Genomic DNA, 22,427 nt, shown 5'->3' with positions numbered 1-22,427 from the left:
GCTTTTGTTCTAGTAACATCAATTTATTTATACATAATTCGTATTTTTAGGATTACCTCGGCTATGGAGAGAGAGACGCAGAATAAGTAAACGATGCCTTGCGTTAATATTTTCGATAGAGTACTCTGAAACGGCCATACTCCGATGATGGACAAAAGACGCTTGTTCAATCGAAAGGCAGGCTGCTCGAAGAAATTCATGTCGATTATCGTCGCGTTTCTTTCATTTCTTCGACTCATAATTGAAGCTAAGAGACGAAGACATAGTATAATATACTGCGACGATGGCGAGTAATAAAAAGTCGAACGAAACACAAGGAAAATCGACGATGATTTGCTCGTTAAATTATTAACAAGTTAGTTAATTATTTAAACAGTCACAGCGTCCGTCTTCCTGCGTTCGTTCAATAAAAAAAAAAAAACGAGATTTTACGTTCTTTAAAAGCTCTCCCTCGAGGTTTTATTCCTTTAATGTTAAAATGATAGATTCGTAGAATGATAGCTAATTAAAGAATATTAGTACTTCTTCTTTTCCTTTTATCATTTTACACAGAACGATCTATTTAATAAGCGAAACGATCGACTGTTACTAAACGTCCTGTTAAAAGTAGACTATAGAAAATTGATTCTCCGCATTAGAACGATTTTCATTTTATAGTAAGTTTTAATAAACCCTTCGCGCGGAGAACTTCTTCGATGTCTTCGATGTGCAGTAGACAAAATTGGCAATGTGATGTGTGAACTAGTTTTATTCTTACGCGTTGACATTTTTAAAGCGTATAACATTTTTTTCACATATTCTCTTTCTTTTTTATATTATAAAATATCCTACAATTATAATTACAAATAAAAAGTGTGATATAGAAATTATTTAATTGTCCTTCTCGAAGTATATACAGTATTTCACTGAATGAATGATCAGGAAACGAATCTGCTCGCGATCACTTAACTAATGAAAAATGTCTGAATCTCGTATGATCGGTTGGCAACAAATTAAAGGAATAATTCCCTGAGCTTAATAAATTATTTATATATCAGTGAAAATTGTAATTATTATAGCAGAATGCGATAATTTGGCATGGAATAGAATTTCGTACTTTTCTCAAGCACCAGTATCTTGAATAAGTTTTTATTTATTTGCTTTTGTAATTCAATACTTCGTTTCTTTTTTTGTTTTAGATTCGAGGATTATCCAACGAGTGGAGTGTCAACAAAAATGCTATCATTGAATGCATACCACCGTTGGTGACAATCTCTCTCTGCTTGTCGTCGCATTTGAACCTAATTTTTAACACGGAGAAGGTACTGTCTCTTGCCTCGTTTACTCTACGAATATTCAGAATTGAAAACGATTAATTCATTTAATTCTATTTCAATCTTTAGTAAGGAATAATATTCTCAGGATGAAAGCAACTTGTTTTTCGTTGCAGTTAAAATTTATACGCGATGATTAAAGCGCGAGGGGACTTTCACGAGGGGAAATTTCTGTACTCTATAATAAACTCTTTTTATTTTTATTAAATGATCTTTTTTTGTTTTCTTTTATTACAGGTCAAAGATGTACTCTTATTCATTAAACATGATCATAATTATTACATAAACCGGCCAGAAAATAAGATTCTTCAATTTTATACCACGCAAGGAAACAAAATTATATTATATTATCTCTGTAAGAGTGCATTAGTTCAAAATGAAGAGAAATTGTTTTCATCGACTTTAAAGGCATTTTCCATTTTAGCGTACCTTTATTCAACAGTTTTGGCTTTCTTACTGGGTCCAACCATATCACTAGTAATTGATCTCATTGTACCTTCGAATCATTCCAAGGAGAAAAGCTTACCAGTCATAGTCGATTATGGCGTGGATACACAACAATATTTTTATTATGTGTTCATACCTGTATATATAGCAATATTCATAGTAGCTATGGTAATTTCTACTAGCTATAGCGCTTACATGTTATACGTCCAACATGCCTGTGCTTTGTTTGCAATTGTGAGGTAAAATTCATCTCTATTGATTCAAATATTCTGTGACATTTGATCTCAAAAATTTGTTTACAGTTATCAATTAAGAACTATACACATTTTGGATACAAGTAGCTTGATAAACTTAAAGGATCATCATTTACTCGAAAAGTATAAAAATGTCGAATTATCACAGGAAGAAAAGGAGAAGATTTTTAGAAAACTGTTACTTTGTATAAAAGAACATAAAAATGCAATAAGGTCGATAGTTTATTGTTAATGTACAGTCATTACTTATTTCGTTCGTGTGAGAAATTAATCCATTTCTTTTTTTTTCTTTTTTCTGTAGATACTCAAATCTCGTGGAATCATTGTTCGCCAAATTTATATTAGCTCAAATGTTTTTTCACATTATCTGTCTTAGCATTGGTGGAGTTGGAGTAGGTATTGTATTTTTACATGCAACTACAGTCTATCCCACAAGACCGTACTGGCAATATCTACGAAAATTGATATTTAATGAGGGAGTGGTTATTACGCTTTGGCTTATAATATCTTACCATAGTTTATATTACTGAAAAGCATAGAGCTATTCGAAATGAATACTGTATATGTTAAGCGATTTGAAGCGGTATTTTGCTGGACTGGCTGTTCGTAGCTTGACGTAAATTCCATATAAAATGTTTGATCTATTATAAAACACAAATTGAAAGAAAAACATATTTTAAAATTAAGCACTTTAATAGATCGCGTTCAAAAAATATGGAGGTCATTATCTGTACCGTACACCGAAGAATTAACAGAAAGTATGCTGAAACATTGCCAAACTGTAATCAATAATGGAGGAGATTGGATTCGTTAGTATTTTAGATGTACTTTCGATTCGTATTAAATTTTTTACAAATATATCAATAGAAATATCGCCAGTACGCCGTTGTAAATTAGAAAGTTCTTCCTTAATTCTATATAATAATAAATAATAACGAAATGCTTTGTTATTTTTAGACTGTCTTGAACTTAGGTAATACGGACGAAATGACGCGATTTGGATCACTTGCATTGGCACAAGCTATACATATATTCATTCTTTGCCTTCCTGGACAAAGATTATTAAATCATAGTGAAGAAGTATATGTCGCGACGTAAGAATATTTTATATTTCTTTGATGTTTTTCAACTTTTACATTCCAACGATTAATTGATAACCAATTACTTTAGATGTGAGGTAGTGTGGTATATGCTCCCTAAAAAGTTTCATAGTTTATATATGTTATTAATCGCAAGGACAATGAAATTCAGCAAAATAACAGCTTTCAAAATGGCGGTCATGTCAATGGAAACGTTTCTCGCGGTAAACATTTCTTATTGTAACTCTTTAGATAATCGTAAAAGTATACGTAATTTTATTATTATTTATATTTTCAGATTATTCAAACCACAATGAGTTACTTCACTATGTTATTATCGACTATATAAACTTAAATGAAAAATGAATATATCTTAGTTATATATTTAATAGAAACTATCAGTATAATATATTTTGTTCTTTGTATTTTTATTTACAATACATACGTATGATGAAATAATGAATTCTATCATTTATACTGTAATGCCTTGTTGAAAAGAAATACACTTAAAGCTGGATAAATATATTTACATCACGCGTAATAACGCATTTAGCATTTACACATAATGTTATGTTACATATTACATGATATTATGCTGTCCTGAAAATCAAATAATTTGTCACAGAATATATTGCAATATAAAAATTTCCTCTTTTTAGTTCTAATTCGCCAATCGCGTCATGAAAAGTCACAATGTGTCTAACAATGATTATATAAAATATTCAAAAGTTGGAAATTAGTCTCCCAACTTTTTGATAACATAAAATACATTTAACATAACGATTACTGTAGAAAATGACATTCATGCTCGTAGAGAAACAAACTGATGGAAAACATCCAAGATATGCGGATCCAGATCTGGAGTAAAAAGTAAAGTTTCTAATGTTGATGAATACTTTTGAACCTGCTCATGATGCTGTTAATAAGAGAAAAAACAATTAACATTGTGTGCAAACAAAAGAATACATTTTATTTTTATCATTTGATAAAAAGCTTACAGTTAGGAACACTTGCTGTAGTCTGCCAATGGTCCATTTGTACCAGTGAGTATTATAATCTATACCGTCAGTATCACAGCGTCCTAAATGTTCCGATAGAATCATTATAAAACGCTGAAAAAAGATATTAGTGAATATCTTTTTTATTTCTATAATAGTAATAATAAGATAATTATATGTACCTGGAAAATGATAAGGAACAAATTTTTCTGATCTGCTTGAGCTGTTTCCAGCTTTTCCTCCATTCTTTCTACAACATCTTCCGAAGGTTTTTCCCTATTCCTGTCTTTATTATTGTCTTCATCTTCTGATGATGAACCTGACCTACTTTCTGCTCTCCTCAACTTCTCACGAGCTTCCGCTAATTCTGTGCTTAACTTTGTTACATGTTTGTTTTTCTTTCGGATTGTTAAATGAAGAATTTCCCAAATATATAATCTATAAAGACGATATAATAAATATAAATGTTGTTAAATGTTTTAAAACAGTATTGTTTATAAAATTATACATACTTGGTAAATTCTGATACCATTTCTTTAGAAAATATCCAATTTGCGATTGCACTACATTCAATAATACCAGTTTTTAAGAATTTATCAGTCAAGACTACCATCATTTGATAGTGATTCTTCCATAATGCATACATATTTCTCAAAATGCATATTTGAGCTTCTTCAGTTTCAGCAAGAACCTGAAAATACAAACTTATTACATCTGCAATTATTTTTGTCAGATTATAAATATTTTTTGTTCAAAATCTTACTTGAAAAACATAATGAAATTTTCCTATCGCTGCAAAACTGTGGCTAAAGCTTTTTGAACCTAAATTCAATAATGTTTGTACAAAGACATCAATTTTTAAAGGATTGAAATTATTCGTTTCTTCATTTTCTCTAGGACCTGGTAACGTATTTAATACGTTGAGAACTTCTTCTGGAGTACACTTACGTCTTATAGAAACGACCAATTCATGAGCTGCTGCTGTGCCCGGAAGTGAACCTATAGAACAATTTTTTCTAGATAGGATTTTCATCTATTATCTATAAATAATATTATTAAAAAATTTGTATTTACTGGCACCCTCTGAAGTATATTTATAAATAGGCTCTGGAGGTGCTGGAATTAAGTCAGCGTACGATCCTGGCATCATATCCCGTATTCTTTGGTAATATGATAATCTAAGTATAAATTACAAATAAAATATTATTTTTATGAACTTATTTATATCACTAAAACGTTTCCATGATTAATTTAACATATATACCGTAAAGCTTTTAGAAGTACTTCTCGAATAAATTTTGGCCGAGGATGTTCGGGATCGCGTTGCAAACAAGAATCCCAATCTTCCCAGGACCAACGAAATTGAAAATTGCTTAAATGATATGCGAACCACCATACGAAACGATCAAAAGCAGTAGCGGCCATACTGTCTATGCGACGGAATAAAATTTCTGTTGCTTGTGCCAAAACCTACATCAACATAAAGTAAAAGTACTGATAAATATTTGAATTTATAATATAATGATGCTTATCATTTTACCTGTGGCATTGTTGATGGTTGTAATTTGCAAAGTTCAATTAAAATCGACCCATAACATATTTCTAAATGCTTTGGAGCTGGTAGTCTAAATAATTCACCAAATATTACTTCAACTATACAATAATCCAATGGTATTTTTGCTTTATATGGAAAGTTCAATAGTTGGGCTGCACTGTAATTCATTATAAGCGAATATTTAATTACAGAACAGAAATACGAAAAAAAAAACTAGATAAGAGTAGGAAATACGTACCAATCTTTTCTTTCAAAGAAGTAATTGTTGATAATTTGTTTTAAATGTTCCTCTATAAGAAAACGTTCTATAGCATGGCTTCCAGGTAATAACGGTCCTTCAGCTGGGCAATCTGTGTAATCAAACATGCGGAAAACAACTGTAGGTAGTGGATAGGAATAAGATTCATGATGCGGCGGTGGCATTATAGTAGGTAAATTGTGTTGCAGTGCTTCGCATAATATTGAGTCAAACGCAAGATATGGTCTAGGAATATGTTTTTCTGCCCAATTGTCTTGCCTAAGTTTTCTCACTTGAGCCCATAAGCAATCTAAATATTCTTCCTGAGGGTGAGGTGTGTCACTTGACCATACTCTTAATGCTGCTTGATGCTTTTTACTTCTTTTATTTAAAAATATTTCTATTGTAACCATCAAATGGTCTAACTCTTGTTCCTTTTTTTCATATAATTCTCTTCCTACCCATGGTAATGTTGATAATACAGCATAGACATACCTATAATAAATAATAATAAATTAATATATTTTGTTACACTCATCCACAAAATCACATAGAATACATTTTACATACCAATCTCGTCTTACTTGAGGTACACCATCTTCATTAGCAGCATCTAACATATTGTCAAACAATTGCATTAAAGATCCACAAGATAAAACATGGCAGTTTACTAAATCGGCTAGAAATCTTAATGAATATCTAGCTACATCCCATTTACAAGCTTTCAATGCGTCTTTAAAGTTCTTTACCATGTAGTCAACAAATTCACCACCAAAATTAAAGTTCTTTGCATTCAACAATCCAACAAGAGTGGTATAAATTGTACATTTTTCTGGCATCCTAATTGCACATTCAGTCAGAATCCTAAGTATTTTGCTGCGAAATAGTCCAAGATCAGCTTCTAACACTGAAGCTAGACCCTCAAGGTTGCTCTCTAAGGATGATGTAGATTTTTCTCCTACTCTCAGGATGAGAGATTCAAGTCGATCTTCAATCTCTTGATTCTCTGATACCCTCCTACGTTTCTTATACGTCCGTTCTATAAAATTTATATAAAAATATAATACTTCCTCATGAGTAAAAAAAAGTAACTTTCAACATATACAATTTTTAATTTTTTAAATAATGGTAATATAAGAAAAACGAGAATGTACCGTATCCATCTTCCTCTTCATGTATTCTTTTGCGACTCATTTTTTAAAAAATTGAATATATCGTGTTAATCAGTCGCAACGTTTACAACGTGATTTATTTCAACACGATTATATTTTACACAATTATACCGTAACTATAAATTATCATTGGATAACTAACTCTTCAATTTTCCACGTTCAATCTACAGATAGTCGCAAAGCGAAGCGTTACACAAAATATACCCTTAAGCACAAAGTGATACATAGATTACTATATTTCTTGTATATTCACAGTATCAATCGTGCACTGTACAGTCGTGGAAGTCGAACGCCCATCTGGTGGAGGAACTGGAAACCTTCGTCAGAAATGCAGAAATTGATGTCACAATTCTATTACATCTCTAACCCATGATGAATAGTGGTGACTCGCAAATAGGGTCTACATTTATTCTAACCTACGCTCCAACTAGGGTCGAAGGGTGGATTGAGTTTTATATTTTGCAATCATTTTAAGTGATAATTGAAACAAAATGCCTGAAAGCGTGAAAGTGGAGTCAAAAACAAACAAAGAAGTCAGAAGCGGAAAAGAAGAAGATAAAAATGAATTGGTGAGTTGTAGTTTTTGTTGCAGGATTATTATAAAAAAAAACATTTTCAACAGTAGAAAATACGAAAAGTAAAAGAGAACGTATCTGATTTTATTATAAATTTAGATAAAATTCTCACTATATAAAAAAATGTAGCTTTAATATTATAACATTTATTTACTCTAATATTTTTTTAGTCTGAAGAGGACAAACTTTTGCAAGAAGAGTTAACTCACCTTGTTGAACGTTTGCAAGATCCTAATACAAGTTTATATTATCCAGCTTTGGAGTCTCTACGTAACCATATCCGTGCATCCACAACATCAATGACTAGTGTTCCAAAACCTCTTAAATTTATGAGACCTCATTATGATACTATGAAATCTATTTATGAAAAGATAACAGACGTAAAGTCTAAGGAATTATGTTCTGATGTCATTTCTGTCCTTGCTATGACTATGGGTGAAGGTAGAGAATGTCTTAAGTATAGACTTACTGGGTCTGCTATAGCCATTGGAGAATGGGGACATGAATATGTTAGGCATCTATCAGGAGAATTAGCTGGTGAATGGGATGAGCCAACAGACAATGCAGAAGCTATTAGTAAAAAATTAATAGCTCTGGTACATGAAATTGTACCTTATAACATGGCCCACAATGCTGAAACGGAAGCTTGTGATCTGCTAATGGAAATTGAAAGGCTAGATCTATTGGAGCAATACGTAGATGAAAGTGCGTATCAAAGAGTTTGTTTATATTTAACAAGCTGTGTACCATATGTAGCAGATCCAGAAAATAGTACTCTGCTTCATGCTGCTGCCAAATTATATAGGAAGTTTGGCCAGTACCCTCAGGCTGTTAGGCTGGCAATGCAGCTGAATGATTTACCACTTATTGAAGATATATTTACAAACTGCACTGATCTGTAAGTTAAGATGCTATTAAAATAAATATTTTAAAAAAAATTGTATTAATATATACTATCGTTTTTAGTTCTGTTCAAAAGCAACTAGCATTTATGCTAGGTAGACAGCAAATTTTCTTGGAACTTCCAGAATCTACTCCAGAATATGATGATCTAGTTGAAATCATGTCCAATTCTTTGTTGAATTACCATTTCCTTAATCTTGCGCGTGAATTAGACATAATGGAGCCAAAAACACCAGAGGATGTATACAAGTCACATTTAGAAAATTCTAGATCTCCATTTGGGGGTGGTCAAGTAGATTCAGCAAGACAAAATCTTGCTGCGAGCTTCGTTAATGGTTTTGTCAATGCAGCTTTTGGTCAAGATAAATTATTGGTTGAAGATGGGAATAAATGGTTGTATAAGAATAAAGAACATGGAATGCTCAGTGCAACAGCATCCCTTGGTCTTGTACTATTATGGGACGTTGATGGTGGTTTGACACCTATAGACAAGTATCTTTATTCTTCTGAAGATTATATCAAATCTGGTGCTCTATTAGCTTGTGGTCTGGTCAATTGCCGCGTAAGAATTGAATGCGATCCTGCATTAGCACTTTTATCTGATTATGTATTACACAGCAGTAACACAATGCGTATTGGTGCAATTGTTGGTCTTGGATTGGCATATGCAGGTTCGAATCGGGAAGCTGTTTATGGTCTTTTAATTCCTGTACTTAGCGATCCCAAGTCTAGTTGGGAAGTCATAGGCGTGGCAGGTCTTGCTCTAGGAATGGTAGCAGTAGGTTCTTGCAATGCTTACGTTACAACAACGATAATGCACGCCCTCATGGAGAAGTCAGAAGCAGATTTAAAAGACACGTACGCACGATTTCTACCTTTAGGCCTCGGATTATGCTTTTTAGGGAAACAAGAAGCGGCAGAAGCTATAATAGCAGCCCTAGAAATAGTACCTGAACCTTTCAAATCAATGTCCACGACTTTAGTAGAAGTGTGCGCGTACGCCGGTACTGGAAATGTTTTGAAGATCCAACATCTATTGCATATTTGTTCTGAACATTATGAACCATCCAACGAGAAGGAAGACAAGAGCGATCGTAAAGATAAAGATAAAAAAGAAGAAAAAAAGGAAGATAAAGCAAAGGACCTCAGCTCAAGACAAGCAATTGCCGTGCTTGGTATTGCTTTAATTGCCATGGGAGAAGAAATTGGTGCTGAGATGGCGTACAGAACATTTGGTCATTTATTGCGTTATTGCGAGCCTGTTATCAGGCGATCCGTTCCACTTGCACTTGGACTCATATCAGTCTCCAATCCAAAACTGAATATACTCGATACATTATCTAAATTCTCCCATGATAGTGATCCGGAAGTAGCGCATAATGCAATTTTCGCAATGGGTTTGGTCGGAGCTGGAACAAACAACGCAAGATTGGCTGCAATGTTAAGGCAGCTTGCTCAGTTCCATGCGAAAGATCCTAACAATTTATTCATGGTTCGCATCGCACAAGGTTTGACGCATCTTGGTAAAGGAACTTTGACATTATCTCCATATCACAGTGATAGACAAGTATTAAGTCCTGTAGCACTTGCTGGACTTTTAGCTACCTTAATTGGTTTCCTCGACGTAAAAAACAGTAAGTATATCAATCTTTTTTAGATATTGTAATTATTTAAGATGTATTAAATAACTATGACTCTATGTTTATTTTCAGTCATTCTAGGTCGATCTCATTATTTGTTGTACACGCTAGCAGTTGCAATGCAACCAAGGATGTTAGTAACATTTGATGAAAAGTTAAATCCTTTAGCTGTACCAGTAAGGGTAGGTCTTGCTGTAGACGTTGTGGGTCAAGCGGGAAAACCCAAAACGATTACAGGTTTCCAAACACATACAACACCTGTTTTACTAGCATATGGTGAAAGAGCAGAACTTGCAACCGAGGAATATATACCTTTAACACCCATCATGGAAGGTTTCGTAATTTTAAGGAAGAATCCAGACTTTATACCTTAACTATAAAGCAATTACATGGAAAAAATATTTTATATAAGTTCTAGTATAACATATAATGAAAACTATTGCGTGTATGCTGTTGATTTTTTTGGTATATAATTCATAATTTAAATAGATCTAAAGTAATCAAATTACCGAGGATTTATTTTTTACGAGTCACTGAAACACATAACAATGAATAAACAAACAGTTTTGATAATTTTTGTATTTTTACTTATCATAATAATAAAATTACATTTTTTTAACAGCAATTATATACTTTAATAATTAAAATACTGATCAACATGTAAAGTACTCAAAAACTAACTGTTCTACATTTACAAGTTATAAAAATAGTAAAACCTGCGTTTATAATAAACTATGTGTATTGGCAAGATCAAGTGATAAGTAGTCAGTCACGTATATACGTATAAAATGTAAATATCTAAGAGATTAGCTCTTAGCTATAAAAGTTTGTTTCATTATGCGTAAAAAGGTCACTGTACACTTTTTCCAAAAGTACTATCATGTATAAAAATGTATATATATTTTATGCTTACGCGAATTTATATCTACCAATAAATTCTATTAAAAATCTTAAACTACGTGGCTTACATTACACAGTACGTAAATAGCTAATTTGTGATGTTGTTTTCTAAAAAATGTATACAATGAAAACGAACTATGGAGTAAGATATCTTGCTATTACATTAAGATATCAAGACACCTCAGTTACATAGTTCGTTTCCGATTTATATAAAAAATATATGATTATTTTAAGTAATATTCGAACACATTTACATTTGCTGCATTATTCTTAATTATAGAAACGAAAAAAAATAGTATCATTGCTAGTTGTGATAACAGTCAATAATCATATCCAATTTCATTATTGAATTAAGTATGATTTGTCTGAATGAAATATTATTACTAATTTAAAATAATACTAATAGACATGCACGTCCATATATCACTATATAACTTGTATAATCTTAATATTTATAAAAAAAACTTATAAAAAATCATAAACTCTTTTCAAAATTAGCCCTTATTACTCCTTTGGAGTAGAATGCTGGTTTGCATTTGTCAGTTGGAGATATAAGGGTTGAGGTGTGTTTTTTACATTATGTTTTATAACATTGATTTCAATCAAACGAAGTTTTACTATTTTGAAGGAACAATACCTGCATAAAAATTTCCAGGTTATTGTTTGTTATAGATGTTAACAAAAATTTGCTTCCATATTACAATGAACCGTGACTGGCGCTAAAACATGATAAGGGGACCCTAAATTTGTTGTTGGAGAGGGAAGACAAGTGGACTGTCTTTTCAGATCAGGTTCAGTATTACTACCAACTACTAATAGCGGTTCAGCAAATGTTTGTTGTTCAGAATCGTCGTGAGGTGTCATTGTACTATATCCATGATCACTATCACCACCAGGTGGTTTTCTATAATTTGTGGAAACCTTATATGGCGAAATGGGCGCTATGCCATCCCTTATCAGAGAATCTAAATTGTTTTTTGTTTGCTCTAACTCCATAGGTTCTGCATCACCCTCTAAATGCGTCATACGCAGCATATCGGGTGATGTATGTATATGTAAACACTGATGTTCTACACCAGACTGAACAGATCGAAGTCTATAACAAAATAACAATATACCTAATATCAAAAGAAATGCTAGTATTCCACCAGCTACAGGCCCAACTGATGGCCAGTCGCGTACTGCAATTTCTTCTGTTGACTGAGAATCTGAAAGGAATTATATTTTGTAAGAGAAAAAAATATATATAAAAAAATTATATATTAAAAATACAATACTTACTGTACGTGCCATCACTAAGTGGCATAAAAAGTCCAAGAATACCTCTAAAACATACGGACATATCGCTACAAAATGGTGCTTGCAATGGCGTTTCTCCATCATTATCCATATGACACCATTGGCAACCTACAATTCCGAGACATTCATTTTCTCCTTTGAATATCTTACAGTCAATGGACGGACACGTTTTCAAATTCGTAGATTGTATCCAGGACATCTGCGAATTCCCTCCTTGTTCGTATGGTACCGGACAGGATTCGAGGTTCATTTCATTTATAGTATATTCTGCACAATTAGAGTAATATAATGCGCATTCACAAGGACATTCGCATTCGGTTTGTTCCATTCTTTTGCAGTTTAAACATGAGTGATCCATAGTACTGCATGGGCAAAATGCTCTTAATAAATTACAAGTCACATTAACTACTCCTAAAAATACATTAGTTCCTGGTACAGCTGCTACTTGGTATTTGACGCAATGTTCGCCGTGAACTATGTTTGTAAGAACCTCATCGAGTGAAGTATTAAACTGGTAATACCTTTGTACAGTACCATCTAAGTAATTTGCACAAGCTTTTTTTTTAACGAAAAGCTCGTGATTTAATATGTCATTTGCAACCAATAATTCCTTGTGAGTCAAATGTTGCTGCTCGATTTTACCAGTTGGTTCTAATAATGCTGGATGTGAGACTAAATATCCTTTATCATCCATTAGGAAACATTTCACCGTCGAATTATTACAAAATGGGAACATTTCTTTCAGAAGTCTTGAAATAAAGCCTAATGCTACATCCATAGATACAACTGCAATAGCATCATCCTTTGCAGTTGATTCCGAATTACGATGAACCGTGTGACTTAGAGTAACAACATATCCAGAACTACCAACACCCAAATATGGAGGTGTGAAAACTAATTTTCCAGAATGCTCCAGTGCTTTTCCATACCACATTCTTCTCTTAGGATCAAAACCAGAATCAAGCATAATTCCTGGATATATCTCTAATACGCCACTTACAACTCCAACGATATATCTATAACAAAATTAAATAAAAATTCTAATTCTTTTAAAATCTCGTTCCATATAATAGTATAACATGTACCTTCTTATTATAAATTTATTTAAAGTGCTTTCTATATGCCTGCCTTTAAAGTATCCCAACATTTGAGTCAACATAGCTACATCTGGTCTGACAGATTGATATAAACCAGGATTAGCTAGTAATCCTGTTAAGTCCTTTAGATATGCCATGTAACTCTGCATTGTTACAACGGTTCCAGTTTCTAACAATTTAAGTTGTTCTATTGGAGACTGGAAACACCATGGAGAAAGATAGACCACTCCTGTTGCTAAATCATAAATACATATATTCTTCCATACAAATGCTAGATAAGTTTTTTATTTCTTCAAATTATCAAAAATTCATTAACTTACACAAGGACAAAAGCTTGTTGTGATAAGTACATAGAATGCTTTTATCGGTGATACTATGCATTAAAAGATCGAGACGATGATGCAAAATATTCATTGATAATGTCGGTACTAATTTTGCGACAGGTAATACGCTTTCATTAGTTGCCGATACTAAGCATACTATTAAATCCATGTACGTCAAATGCTTCCACCGATACCACTTCTGAAATGTAAAAACTAAATCAATATGAGTTTTACGTATATTTATATATGCCGATGTACCTTTCTCCCTAATTGTGTTTTCACGTTTATAACACCCTCGTATTCTTCTATCATTGTTCTTACAGTTTCAGAACTAATATTTTCTATGTGATGTAAATTAACTTTGAGGGGTTGATCTAGCATCGTTTCCATTCGTGGGAAATCTTTGTGAATCCAAACTATACCCTTATTATCGAACAGTATAGCATATGCGTGCATACCAGCATTAAAATATGTTATATCATCAAGGAAATTTCGTAATTTAATATCTAAAGATATTAATGCTTTATTTGTAATGTGCCCAATAGACAATGTCATTGTTTTACTATATAAATCAAAGTATGGATCAGATAAATAATAATCTTTCTTATGTTCTTCAGAACATTTTAAATCAGAAAACAGCTTTGATACTTCAAAACCGAGTATATTTTGTGTTGGAAGAGTTAGAATGCTATCATTGTAATCCTTAGTGTTTGAATGTGATTCTTGATCTGTAAAAAAACGATTACGTTAATAATATATTACAAACAACTCATGCACGTAATTACATAATTAAACTCACCTGAAAGAATTAATATTGTTCTTATATAGCCACTTATTTTCTCTGCAGAAATCATGTTTCTTATCTTTTTTATGTGTGAAGTGGGCTTAAGTGTATTAGTCAAATGTATAAACACTACTTCACCCTTTACATTCTGTAATAACTTATTAAGATCAAATTCAATTGTGTCATTTGTTTCTAAAATTGGGACAAAAAATTTCTATAAATAATGATAAATAGGAGATATGACAGATAAAAAGATAATTGTACCTATTCTTGTTAAACTATGAATATAACGTGCTAATTGAAACTTATTAACATCTGTAGCTTTTAATAAACCATCTTTGCAATGAATGGAAGTATTAGTAGAGAGGCCAATAACATTAACATAATCTGTGTGAGATAACATGTCAATTATTGTCTCTGCAGTTATTTGAGCTAGAGTAAGATCTCCCTCAGACATAAACACAGCATGTTCAAGCAACAACAGCACATTTTTTTTTGGACAATACTGAGACAACAAAAGAGGCCCAATATTATGTCCTGCACTAGATGGACCACACATGGTGACCGGATACATAAAAGGCAACAAATGTAAGTTTTTCCATTCTTGATTTTTTAGATGAAGTGCCAATTCTAAAATACATAAAATCACATTAGATTGGAATTTACAAGTTCTAAATAAACTTATCTTACATACTTTGTGCAATTTGTGAGCAAAAATCAGCCAATCCATTTGATAACAATTCTAGTCCATTCATAGATTCAAAATAATCAAACTGATTTTCGTTCTTTGCCAAAATAGGTTCTATAATATTATAGCTCTGCTTCACAAGCTTTGCATAGGATAATAGCTTGTTGTTTAATTTATCCACTAATAAGCTCAGTCTCATGTTCAAGCTATTCGAGACATTCATGAACTCCATTTCACCGAGCATTCTTTGGAACGGCTTCAAACCGAGTTCGGCATCAGTGATAGACCGAAACTCGTTCGACAGTCGAACTACAATATCTCGTAAACAGGTTCCATTAAGCGGTTCCGCGTTTACTTGCTTCCGCAGGGTCTTTCCAAATTGACATTTTGCATTTACGTTCGTACTTTCATCGGCTGAACTATGCACGTTTACAAGCACTGTTACTAGAAATCCTAACTGTAATATCCTCTTGACAATCATTCTGTCAAGTTACAAAATTCGATATCACATAGAAAACTAGAATGCACTGTGTGTCGGTGACATCGATACCTTGGAATTTACTTAAAATTGTGGATTGATATTAGTAACCACAGTATTCAATCAACAATAATTAATTCGAGCAAATGAACGTATGAACGACCATCCTGTTTTTCAGCTTACACCTGTTAGCTTGTAACCTGCAAAAATTCGTTATGCCGCCATAACGACGCGGTCACCGCAAACAAGGTTGACAAGTGCGCAACTGGAAATATTACTTTCTTAGCCCTATCACTTTCTAAATGAAATCTAACCGATCTGTCCTTAGTGTTATATGAATATATCTTGTGGTTTTAGAAGCCCGGGATTAATTTTTTCTTCAATGTTCTACTTCATGATTTTCTTTGTTTTTACTTCTTCGTTTTCTTCGTATATAAAACCGTGAACCGCGAGTAATTTTCGAGAAAATGCACCATATAATATAAATCATATATATTTACAATACAAAATGTATATAACAAAAATACTTATTATATGTGTATTTTGTATTACAATTTAAATTAATGTATCATATAATGTATTAATTTATATAGCATGATATAATATGTAATTAAGAAAAAAGTTGAAATTTTACACAATAAAAGATTTGAATAATACATCGAAAACAGAGTTATCAAATTTGAATAAAAATTATGATTTAAATAATACCCGTTAATAGTTAATTATCATAGTTTTAACATTTCAAGTTTTAATATAAATTTTCTTCAAATATAACTATAATTTTATAGATACCATATCTAGATCCTGAAAAATTTTTTTATTAAAAATATGTTTTTAAGTATGATATTTAGAATTTTGTTAATTTAAATATTAGATAATAGAATTGTTATGGGAATTATTTTGATAAATCTGCGTGGTATTGGAAAATGAAATGTTCCTGCTTTCACACCAACAGAGTGCTTGACGTAAACGAAAATCATAAACGGATTTCAATTATTATGTTCTACGAGTTTATGTTATTTATCTTTTTATCACAAAATTATTATATTTTTCGATAAGAATGATAACGGATGAAAGAAAAATCGAAAATAAAACATAATATTGCTAATATCTGATGATAATAGGAAAAGTATAGAAAATTGCGATTTACGAAATTGTTTATTATGGTAGGTGATAAGGTAAAAATAAATATTATTACGTGTTATTTTTTATTTGCATGCTTTTTTACGAATTTATGATTACAGTAATTTAAGACAATAATGTAGAGTTATTTCTGTTGTACCAGAAAGTTTCTTTCCCGTATTACGCGTGTTTCTGAGGAAATTAGTTTTTATGTAAACAATATAAAAATATTTAATAAATACAAAATTGAATAGTTCTTTGTGGTCTTATTTATAATCATGGTACTATAATGATCGCAACATTATAATCAAACATTTGTGTTTTATAAATGTATAAATTAGTTGAAGTACATATTTAAGTATCATAAAATTTATAAAAAAATTATTGCATAAATGATTTATATATAACATACATAACAATATGTATATTTAAGGCAAATGAACTGATATGTTTCTTTCTAATACCATCAAATACATTATCCTTTAATATAATATATATTTTACTGATATATTACTGAATATTACTGATTACCTAATATTAAACTGATAAGAAGCAAATGTATTATATGTACCTAACATATCATTTGACATTTTTCAAACAGGTCATAGCAAAAGAATTGAATGATTTTTTCCTTATTCATAATGAGGAATAGACATATTGGACATGGATATAATTAATATAGAAGATGTGGAAACTGGTGTTCGTCCATCTAAGAACTCTACTTCGATACAGTGTAACTGTATCCACTCAAATTCAGTGTGCTACATTGTAGTAACAATTGCCACGTTGGCACTTTTGGGTGCAATTGTTTTTATCTGCAGAGATTATATTAAAGTGTTGCTTTATTGGATTGAACATCAGAACATATGGATTGTTACTGTAATATTCATTGCATTGTTCACAGTGGTCTCATTCCCTATTGTAATCGGTTATTTATTCCTTATCATTGCTAGTGGTTATTTATTTGGCATATTAAGAGGCATTGTCATGGTAGTTTTGTCTGCCAATTTAGGAATAGCTATAGCACATGTTACCCTTAGTGCATTGTCATCTAAATTACCTATTGGAGCTCTTTTACAAAATGATACTGCAAGAGCTATTCTCAGAGTTATATCTGGACCACAAGCTTTCAAGGTTGTGTTATTTGCAAGATTAACTCCCATTCCTTTCGGTCTACAAAATACCATTTTTGCGGTATGTACTTTCTGATTAATATTTAACAATATAGATAAAAAGCATATTAAAAACTGTTAACAATATACACAAATATTTAGGTAAGCAATATGGGTGGTATTCGATACCATATAGCTAGTGCATTAGGTTTACTACCTGCTCAAATCATCAATATTTACCTGGGCAGTAGTTTAAGATCTATGCAAGATGTCCTTGAAGATAGATCAACAGCAGCAACTGGTTACATTGTTTTCTGTTTCCAAGTATATTTTTAGTATAAAAAAAATTAAGATTCATTTTTTATGATATTGAAAGTGCAAATAATTTTTCCATTTTACTTTCAGATTCTAATAGGTATTTCACTGATGGTATATGTTTTACAAAAAGCACGTAGGGAACTTCAACTGGCATTATTAGAAGCTGATCTTGCCTCAATGGCTGAAACCTCTCATTACCTTCTTGATACATTACCAGACTCTAAAATCGTTCTAACAAATCTGATTGCTTAAAAATTGGAAATTTTATTTTTTAATTAGGTGCCTACATATTTCATATTTAACACTATTTTATTCACTTTGTTATAGGCTAGTTAATGAAAGAATGTTTAGTAGATTGGAGAAATTCAATTTATTATTCATTAATAACAGAGTTATACATGCATCTTTCCCACATAATATTACTCTAAAAGTACTGAGTATTTTGTGATACAAGCAACAGTATAATGAATAATTGCTTTATTAAATATACTTTAGTGAGCATTTTTAGACAATAACAAGGGCAAATAGAGTATCATGTTGATATTACGTTTTTCTATTTATTTATTTTTTTTCTCTCAAACAAACAGATTTTGTGCCAAATCTTATTTTTTACATATTTGAAATCCCCATATATTGTTGTCTTCACATATTTAAAAAATTTGAGTGCATTTACATTTGTTGATATACAATAGTTTTTATGTAATGTTGGCAGCTTTGCATTTACTTTGGGTAGTATTTTTACATAATATAAAAAGTCTTCCAAAATATGTATTAATTTGAATTTTACATGAAAGAACATATTGAGAAACTGATTAGAAAGAAAAGATTATAGAAGAAAAATGTACAATTAAACAAGTATATGAAATATGGAGATTTTAAAGTATTAAGATCAAAAGCAATAACTTATTTAATTCGTACAAGTTGCTTTACGTACTCGTATATGTGATTTTAAGTATTTAATTTCCGCAATTTACATGTAATATATAGAAAACTGCATTTTGCATGAAAATAACAGGGAATAATCAAATAATATTTAAATGCTATATGACGAATTATCAAGTAAATTTGATGCGCATTTTATTTTTCGAAGACTGACTGTTTAATAATTGAAACTGCAGATAAAAATGTTGATTACAATTTCTGTCGTCCTTTTATTATATGTATGGATGAAAATTACGATTCTTTTCAAACTGAATTTAAACATCTGCTTTTAATACATACTATAGTTTTAATTCAGATATCTATCAGCCACACAGCGTTTGCGAATGTTCACGATAGGTAGATACTCGAACGCGTTAGATAGGTACCCGAGTGTACTTCATTGAAGGACAAATGAAGGAAACAAATATTTGTATATAATTATTAATTTTCACTGTTCATGCTTATCGTAAATGACCATGTACAGAATAAACTTAAACACAATCAATTTGCATGAATAAAATGAAAGAACTACATATACTGTACAAATGTAACATACATAATTATATCAAATAAAAGGACCTGAATTCACGTATTACATTCGTTTATCCTTTAATCTGCTTATATTTTTCTTGGTGTATTTCCAATGTTCTCTTAATAACTGCAAAAGTAAAATCTGCATCCATTTTCGTTACACATAAAGGTGGCTTTATTCGAAGCACCTATGTATATTGAACATCATAAATATTCATCTATTACATTTTATAAATATTTAATCATCAGTTACCTTACATTTGCATGTAACCCTCCTTTACCAACAAGAACACCCATATTTTTCATATTCTCGAAAATCTCAAGCACGTATTCCGTTTGTAACGGTTTTTTCGTTTCGAAGTTCGAAATTAATTCAATTCCAATCATTAATCCCTTTCCTCTAACATCACCAACGATATTGGGAAATTCTAATAACAAAGTACTTAAGCGATCGATCAAATGTGTCCCGACTGTATATGCATTTTGTTGAAGATCTTCTTCTTTTATAATCTAAATTATTTTAATTCATCGTTATATATTATAATTAATTAATAATTGTAATAATTAAAAAAATTATAAAGTAATTTTGGAAACATGTAAAAAAATATATAGAGTGAAATATACTTACATCTAATACCGTTGATCCTACGATGCACGCAAGTGGATTTCCTCCGAACGTGTTAAAGTGCAATGCTGAATTCAAACTTTCGGAAATCTCACTACTTGTCACTACAGCTCCAAGAGGAAATCCGTTTCCTATTCCCTTTGCTAAAGTTACTATATCCGGTTCCACATCGTGGTTCTCAAAACCCCAAAAATGTTCTCCCGTCCTACCGAAACCAGTCTGAACTTCATCCGCTATACAAAGACCACCCTTTTCATGGATATAATTATATATTTTCTGAAGGAAATATTTGGGATATTGAACTGCACCTCCTATTCCCTAAAAGTTGCACAACCTTTGTAATTAGTAATTGTCAATAATTATAAATAGAAAAATTGAGAATGAAGCACAGAATACCTGTATACTTTCAGCTACAAACGCTGCGACGCTGTGCGTACTTGCCAAACTAAAACGAAATGATTCATCGAATTTCTGAAAATATTTTTCAGAAGCTACACATTCTTCATCTCCACAATCACATTCCCTTCCTATCACTTGTACAGGTGAATCCCTACATTTTGATCCACCCCAATCACCTTTGTATACATCTGGATATACCGCCTGAAATGGTTACACATTGATTATAGAATCATCTATTTCCGGTTCAGGCATTCAAATCAAAGATCCAATAATAATCTCGGAAGGAATTTGTATATGTATACATGTAAATAGCCAGGTGGTTGTGCAACGAATGGAAATTTCCATGTACTCATGGCTGTAGATGCTGAGGTTCCATAAGTTGCACCATGATATCCATTTTTTAGTGATACGATATTCTGGTTGCGCGTGTAAATCCTAGCCATTAAAAACGCCAATTCGTTTGCTTCCGATCCGCTATTTGTTAGATATACTACTCTCAATTTGTTTGAAAATTTAGTTGTTAACTTGGTTACATATTCATATAAATGGGTATGCATATAAACGGAAGATACGTGGTTCAATTTAGACGCTTGTTCAGATATAGCAGCTGTTATTTTTCTGGAAAATATGCATCACTTAATTTCTTATATTTATGAATCTTTTTTTATTGCATTTTTTATTAGTTTCTATTTTATGCTGTTCTTACGGATGAGAGTGACCAACAGACACAGTAGCAACCCCGCCGAACATATCCAAATATCGTTTTCCACGATGGTCCCACAACCATTGCCCTCGACCTTCGTGTATTAATAATGGTTCTTTGTAAAATTGCTTCAAAGAAGGAGATATGATCGATTCGTATGCCTTTTTAATTTCTTTATAATTTGTAATCTGTTTCGTAAGCAAATGTAATAGTAGACATTTTTATGTATTTGTATTATGGAAAAAATAATTTCGACATGCAAACAAAAGATCTCACCTTGTAGGTAAAAGGTACGTATTCGCAATCAGGCATTTTTGAAACATCTGTCACCGTAGTGACGAAATTTCTGGTTTGTATAGTGAACCCTAAGATAATAATGATATGTTACTCATCTTTTGTAATTTAAAAAATTCGTCGGTTGAAAAGCAATTAGTGCATCGTGAAAATTAAAACTCGTATAGCACATTTGAATATAATGAATGATTTCTTCGGTAATAAAATAATTCAGTATTTAATAAATTAGTTGAAATTTAATAAATAAAAAAATACTTACATTTTAAGTTTATAAAAGATGATAAATTAGCAGAAGTTGTGGTGACTTGAACACACTTATTTATTAACATATTGCTACAAACTTTATTTTTTAATTATCAGAGTATGAGTACTATCTTATACTTTTGGAGGAAATTAACAATATAATTTAAGTTCTATCTTTATTAGATTGTATTAAAAATATTTATCTTTATTTGCACGAATTTCCTGTTGTATGTTTGAACTGTTTGAAAATCGAACACTCACTACGATTATTACGAATGTTACCCGATTATGTATGCATGAATTTAAAAGTTAAGCAAATTTATTTTCATATAAACATTCGCGCATAAAGTATGTATGAGGCACGTTCAGTTCTGTGTGTATCAAAAAGGTCAAAATATTTTAAGAATATTGATAGG

The 22,427-nt window shown here is 31.5% G+C and overlaps 6 protein-coding genes across 8 annotated transcripts; 3 read left to right on the top strand and 3 right to left on the bottom strand.

Moving 5' to 3' along the window:
• The first annotated feature begins 958 nt into the window (after positions 1-958).
• LOC126863698 (uncharacterized) lies at positions 959-3,539 on the top strand. The gene is made up of 10 exons (XM_050614109.1): positions 959-971; positions 1,038-1,111; positions 1,179-1,301; positions 1,551-1,668; positions 1,738-1,999; positions 2,063-2,227; positions 2,316-2,406; positions 2,972-3,108; positions 3,185-3,317; positions 3,392-3,539. Exons 1-10 carry the CDS (start codon positions 959-961, stop codon positions 3,440-3,442), a joined length of 1,167 nt encoding a protein of 388 aa, XP_050470066.1. The 3' UTR covers positions 3,443-3,539.
• A 60-nt stretch (positions 3,540-3,599) lies between these two features.
• Positions 3,600-7,297, bottom strand: LOC126863852 (nuclear cap-binding protein subunit 1). The gene is made up of 11 exons (XM_050614494.1): positions 7,039-7,297; positions 6,455-6,923; positions 5,885-6,379; positions 5,632-5,803; positions 5,356-5,561; positions 5,166-5,269; positions 4,855-5,090; positions 4,604-4,782; positions 4,274-4,529; positions 4,092-4,205; positions 3,600-4,009 (listed from the first exon to the last, which is right to left on the bottom strand). The coding sequence occupies exons 1-11, from the start codon at positions 7,076-7,078 to the stop codon at positions 3,896-3,898; spliced, it is 2,385 nt and encodes a 794-aa protein (XP_050470451.1). The 5' UTR covers positions 7,079-7,297; the 3' UTR covers positions 3,600-3,895.
• Positions 7,298-7,421: 124 nt separating this feature from the next.
• On the top strand, positions 7,422-10,799 carry LOC126863849 (26S proteasome non-ATPase regulatory subunit 2). Its single transcript, XM_050614485.1, has 4 exons — positions 7,422-7,625; positions 7,802-8,529; positions 8,598-10,168; positions 10,247-10,799. The coding sequence occupies exons 1-4, from the start codon at positions 7,548-7,550 to the stop codon at positions 10,546-10,548; spliced, it is 2,679 nt and encodes an 892-aa protein (XP_050470442.1). The 5' UTR covers positions 7,422-7,547; the 3' UTR covers positions 10,549-10,799.
• Positions 10,713-16,530, bottom strand: LOC126863843 (VWFA and cache domain-containing protein 1). Its single transcript, XM_050614470.1, has 8 exons — positions 15,272-16,530; positions 14,842-15,207; positions 14,593-14,769; positions 14,052-14,521; positions 13,791-13,992; positions 13,459-13,705; positions 12,356-13,389; positions 10,713-12,282 (listed from the first exon to the last, which is right to left on the bottom strand). The coding sequence occupies exons 1-8, from the start codon at positions 15,744-15,746 to the stop codon at positions 11,750-11,752; spliced, it is 3,504 nt and encodes a 1,167-aa protein (XP_050470427.1). The 5' UTR covers positions 15,747-16,530; the 3' UTR covers positions 10,713-11,749.
• A 164-nt stretch (positions 16,531-16,694) lies between these two features.
• LOC126863899 (transmembrane protein 64) lies at positions 16,695-19,811 on the top strand. 2 transcript variants are annotated; one of them, XM_050614607.1, is made up of 4 exons: positions 16,695-16,909; positions 17,467-18,059; positions 18,140-18,301; positions 18,383-19,811. In XM_050614607.1, the coding sequence occupies exons 2-4, from the start codon at positions 17,529-17,531 to the stop codon at positions 18,545-18,547; spliced, it is 858 nt and encodes a 285-aa protein (XP_050470564.1). In that variant the 5' UTR covers positions 16,695-16,909; positions 17,467-17,528; the 3' UTR covers positions 18,548-19,811. The 2 variants fall into 2 exon arrangements, with proteins under 2 accessions (XP_050470564.1, XP_050470565.1); XM_050614608.1 differs by having other exon boundaries at positions 16,695-16,921.
• On the bottom strand, positions 19,634-22,400 carry LOC126863873 (alanine--glyoxylate aminotransferase 2, mitochondrial). 2 transcript variants are annotated; one of them, XM_050614538.1, is made up of 8 exons: positions 22,028-22,400; positions 21,751-21,839; positions 21,478-21,662; positions 21,074-21,389; positions 20,769-20,972; positions 20,376-20,690; positions 20,001-20,257; positions 19,634-19,935 (listed from the first exon to the last, which is right to left on the bottom strand). In XM_050614538.1, exons 1-8 carry the CDS (start codon positions 22,095-22,097, stop codon positions 19,923-19,925), a joined length of 1,449 nt encoding a protein of 482 aa, XP_050470495.1. In that variant the 5' UTR covers positions 22,098-22,400; the 3' UTR covers positions 19,634-19,922. The 2 variants fall into 2 exon arrangements, with proteins under 2 accessions (XP_050470495.1, XP_050470494.1); XM_050614537.1 differs by having other exon boundaries at positions 20,006-20,257.
• Between the last annotated feature and the right edge of the window lie 27 nt (positions 22,401-22,427).

The sequence above is a fragment of the Bombus huntii genome, chromosome 3 (genome assembly GCF_024542735.1).
Source record: "Bombus huntii isolate Logan2020A chromosome 3, iyBomHunt1.1, whole genome shotgun sequence".
Lineage (NCBI taxonomy): Eukaryota > Metazoa > Arthropoda > Insecta > Hymenoptera > Apidae > Bombus > Bombus huntii.
Note: the sequence above shows the minus strand (reverse complement) of the source record. Positions and strands in the feature narration are given on the sequence as shown.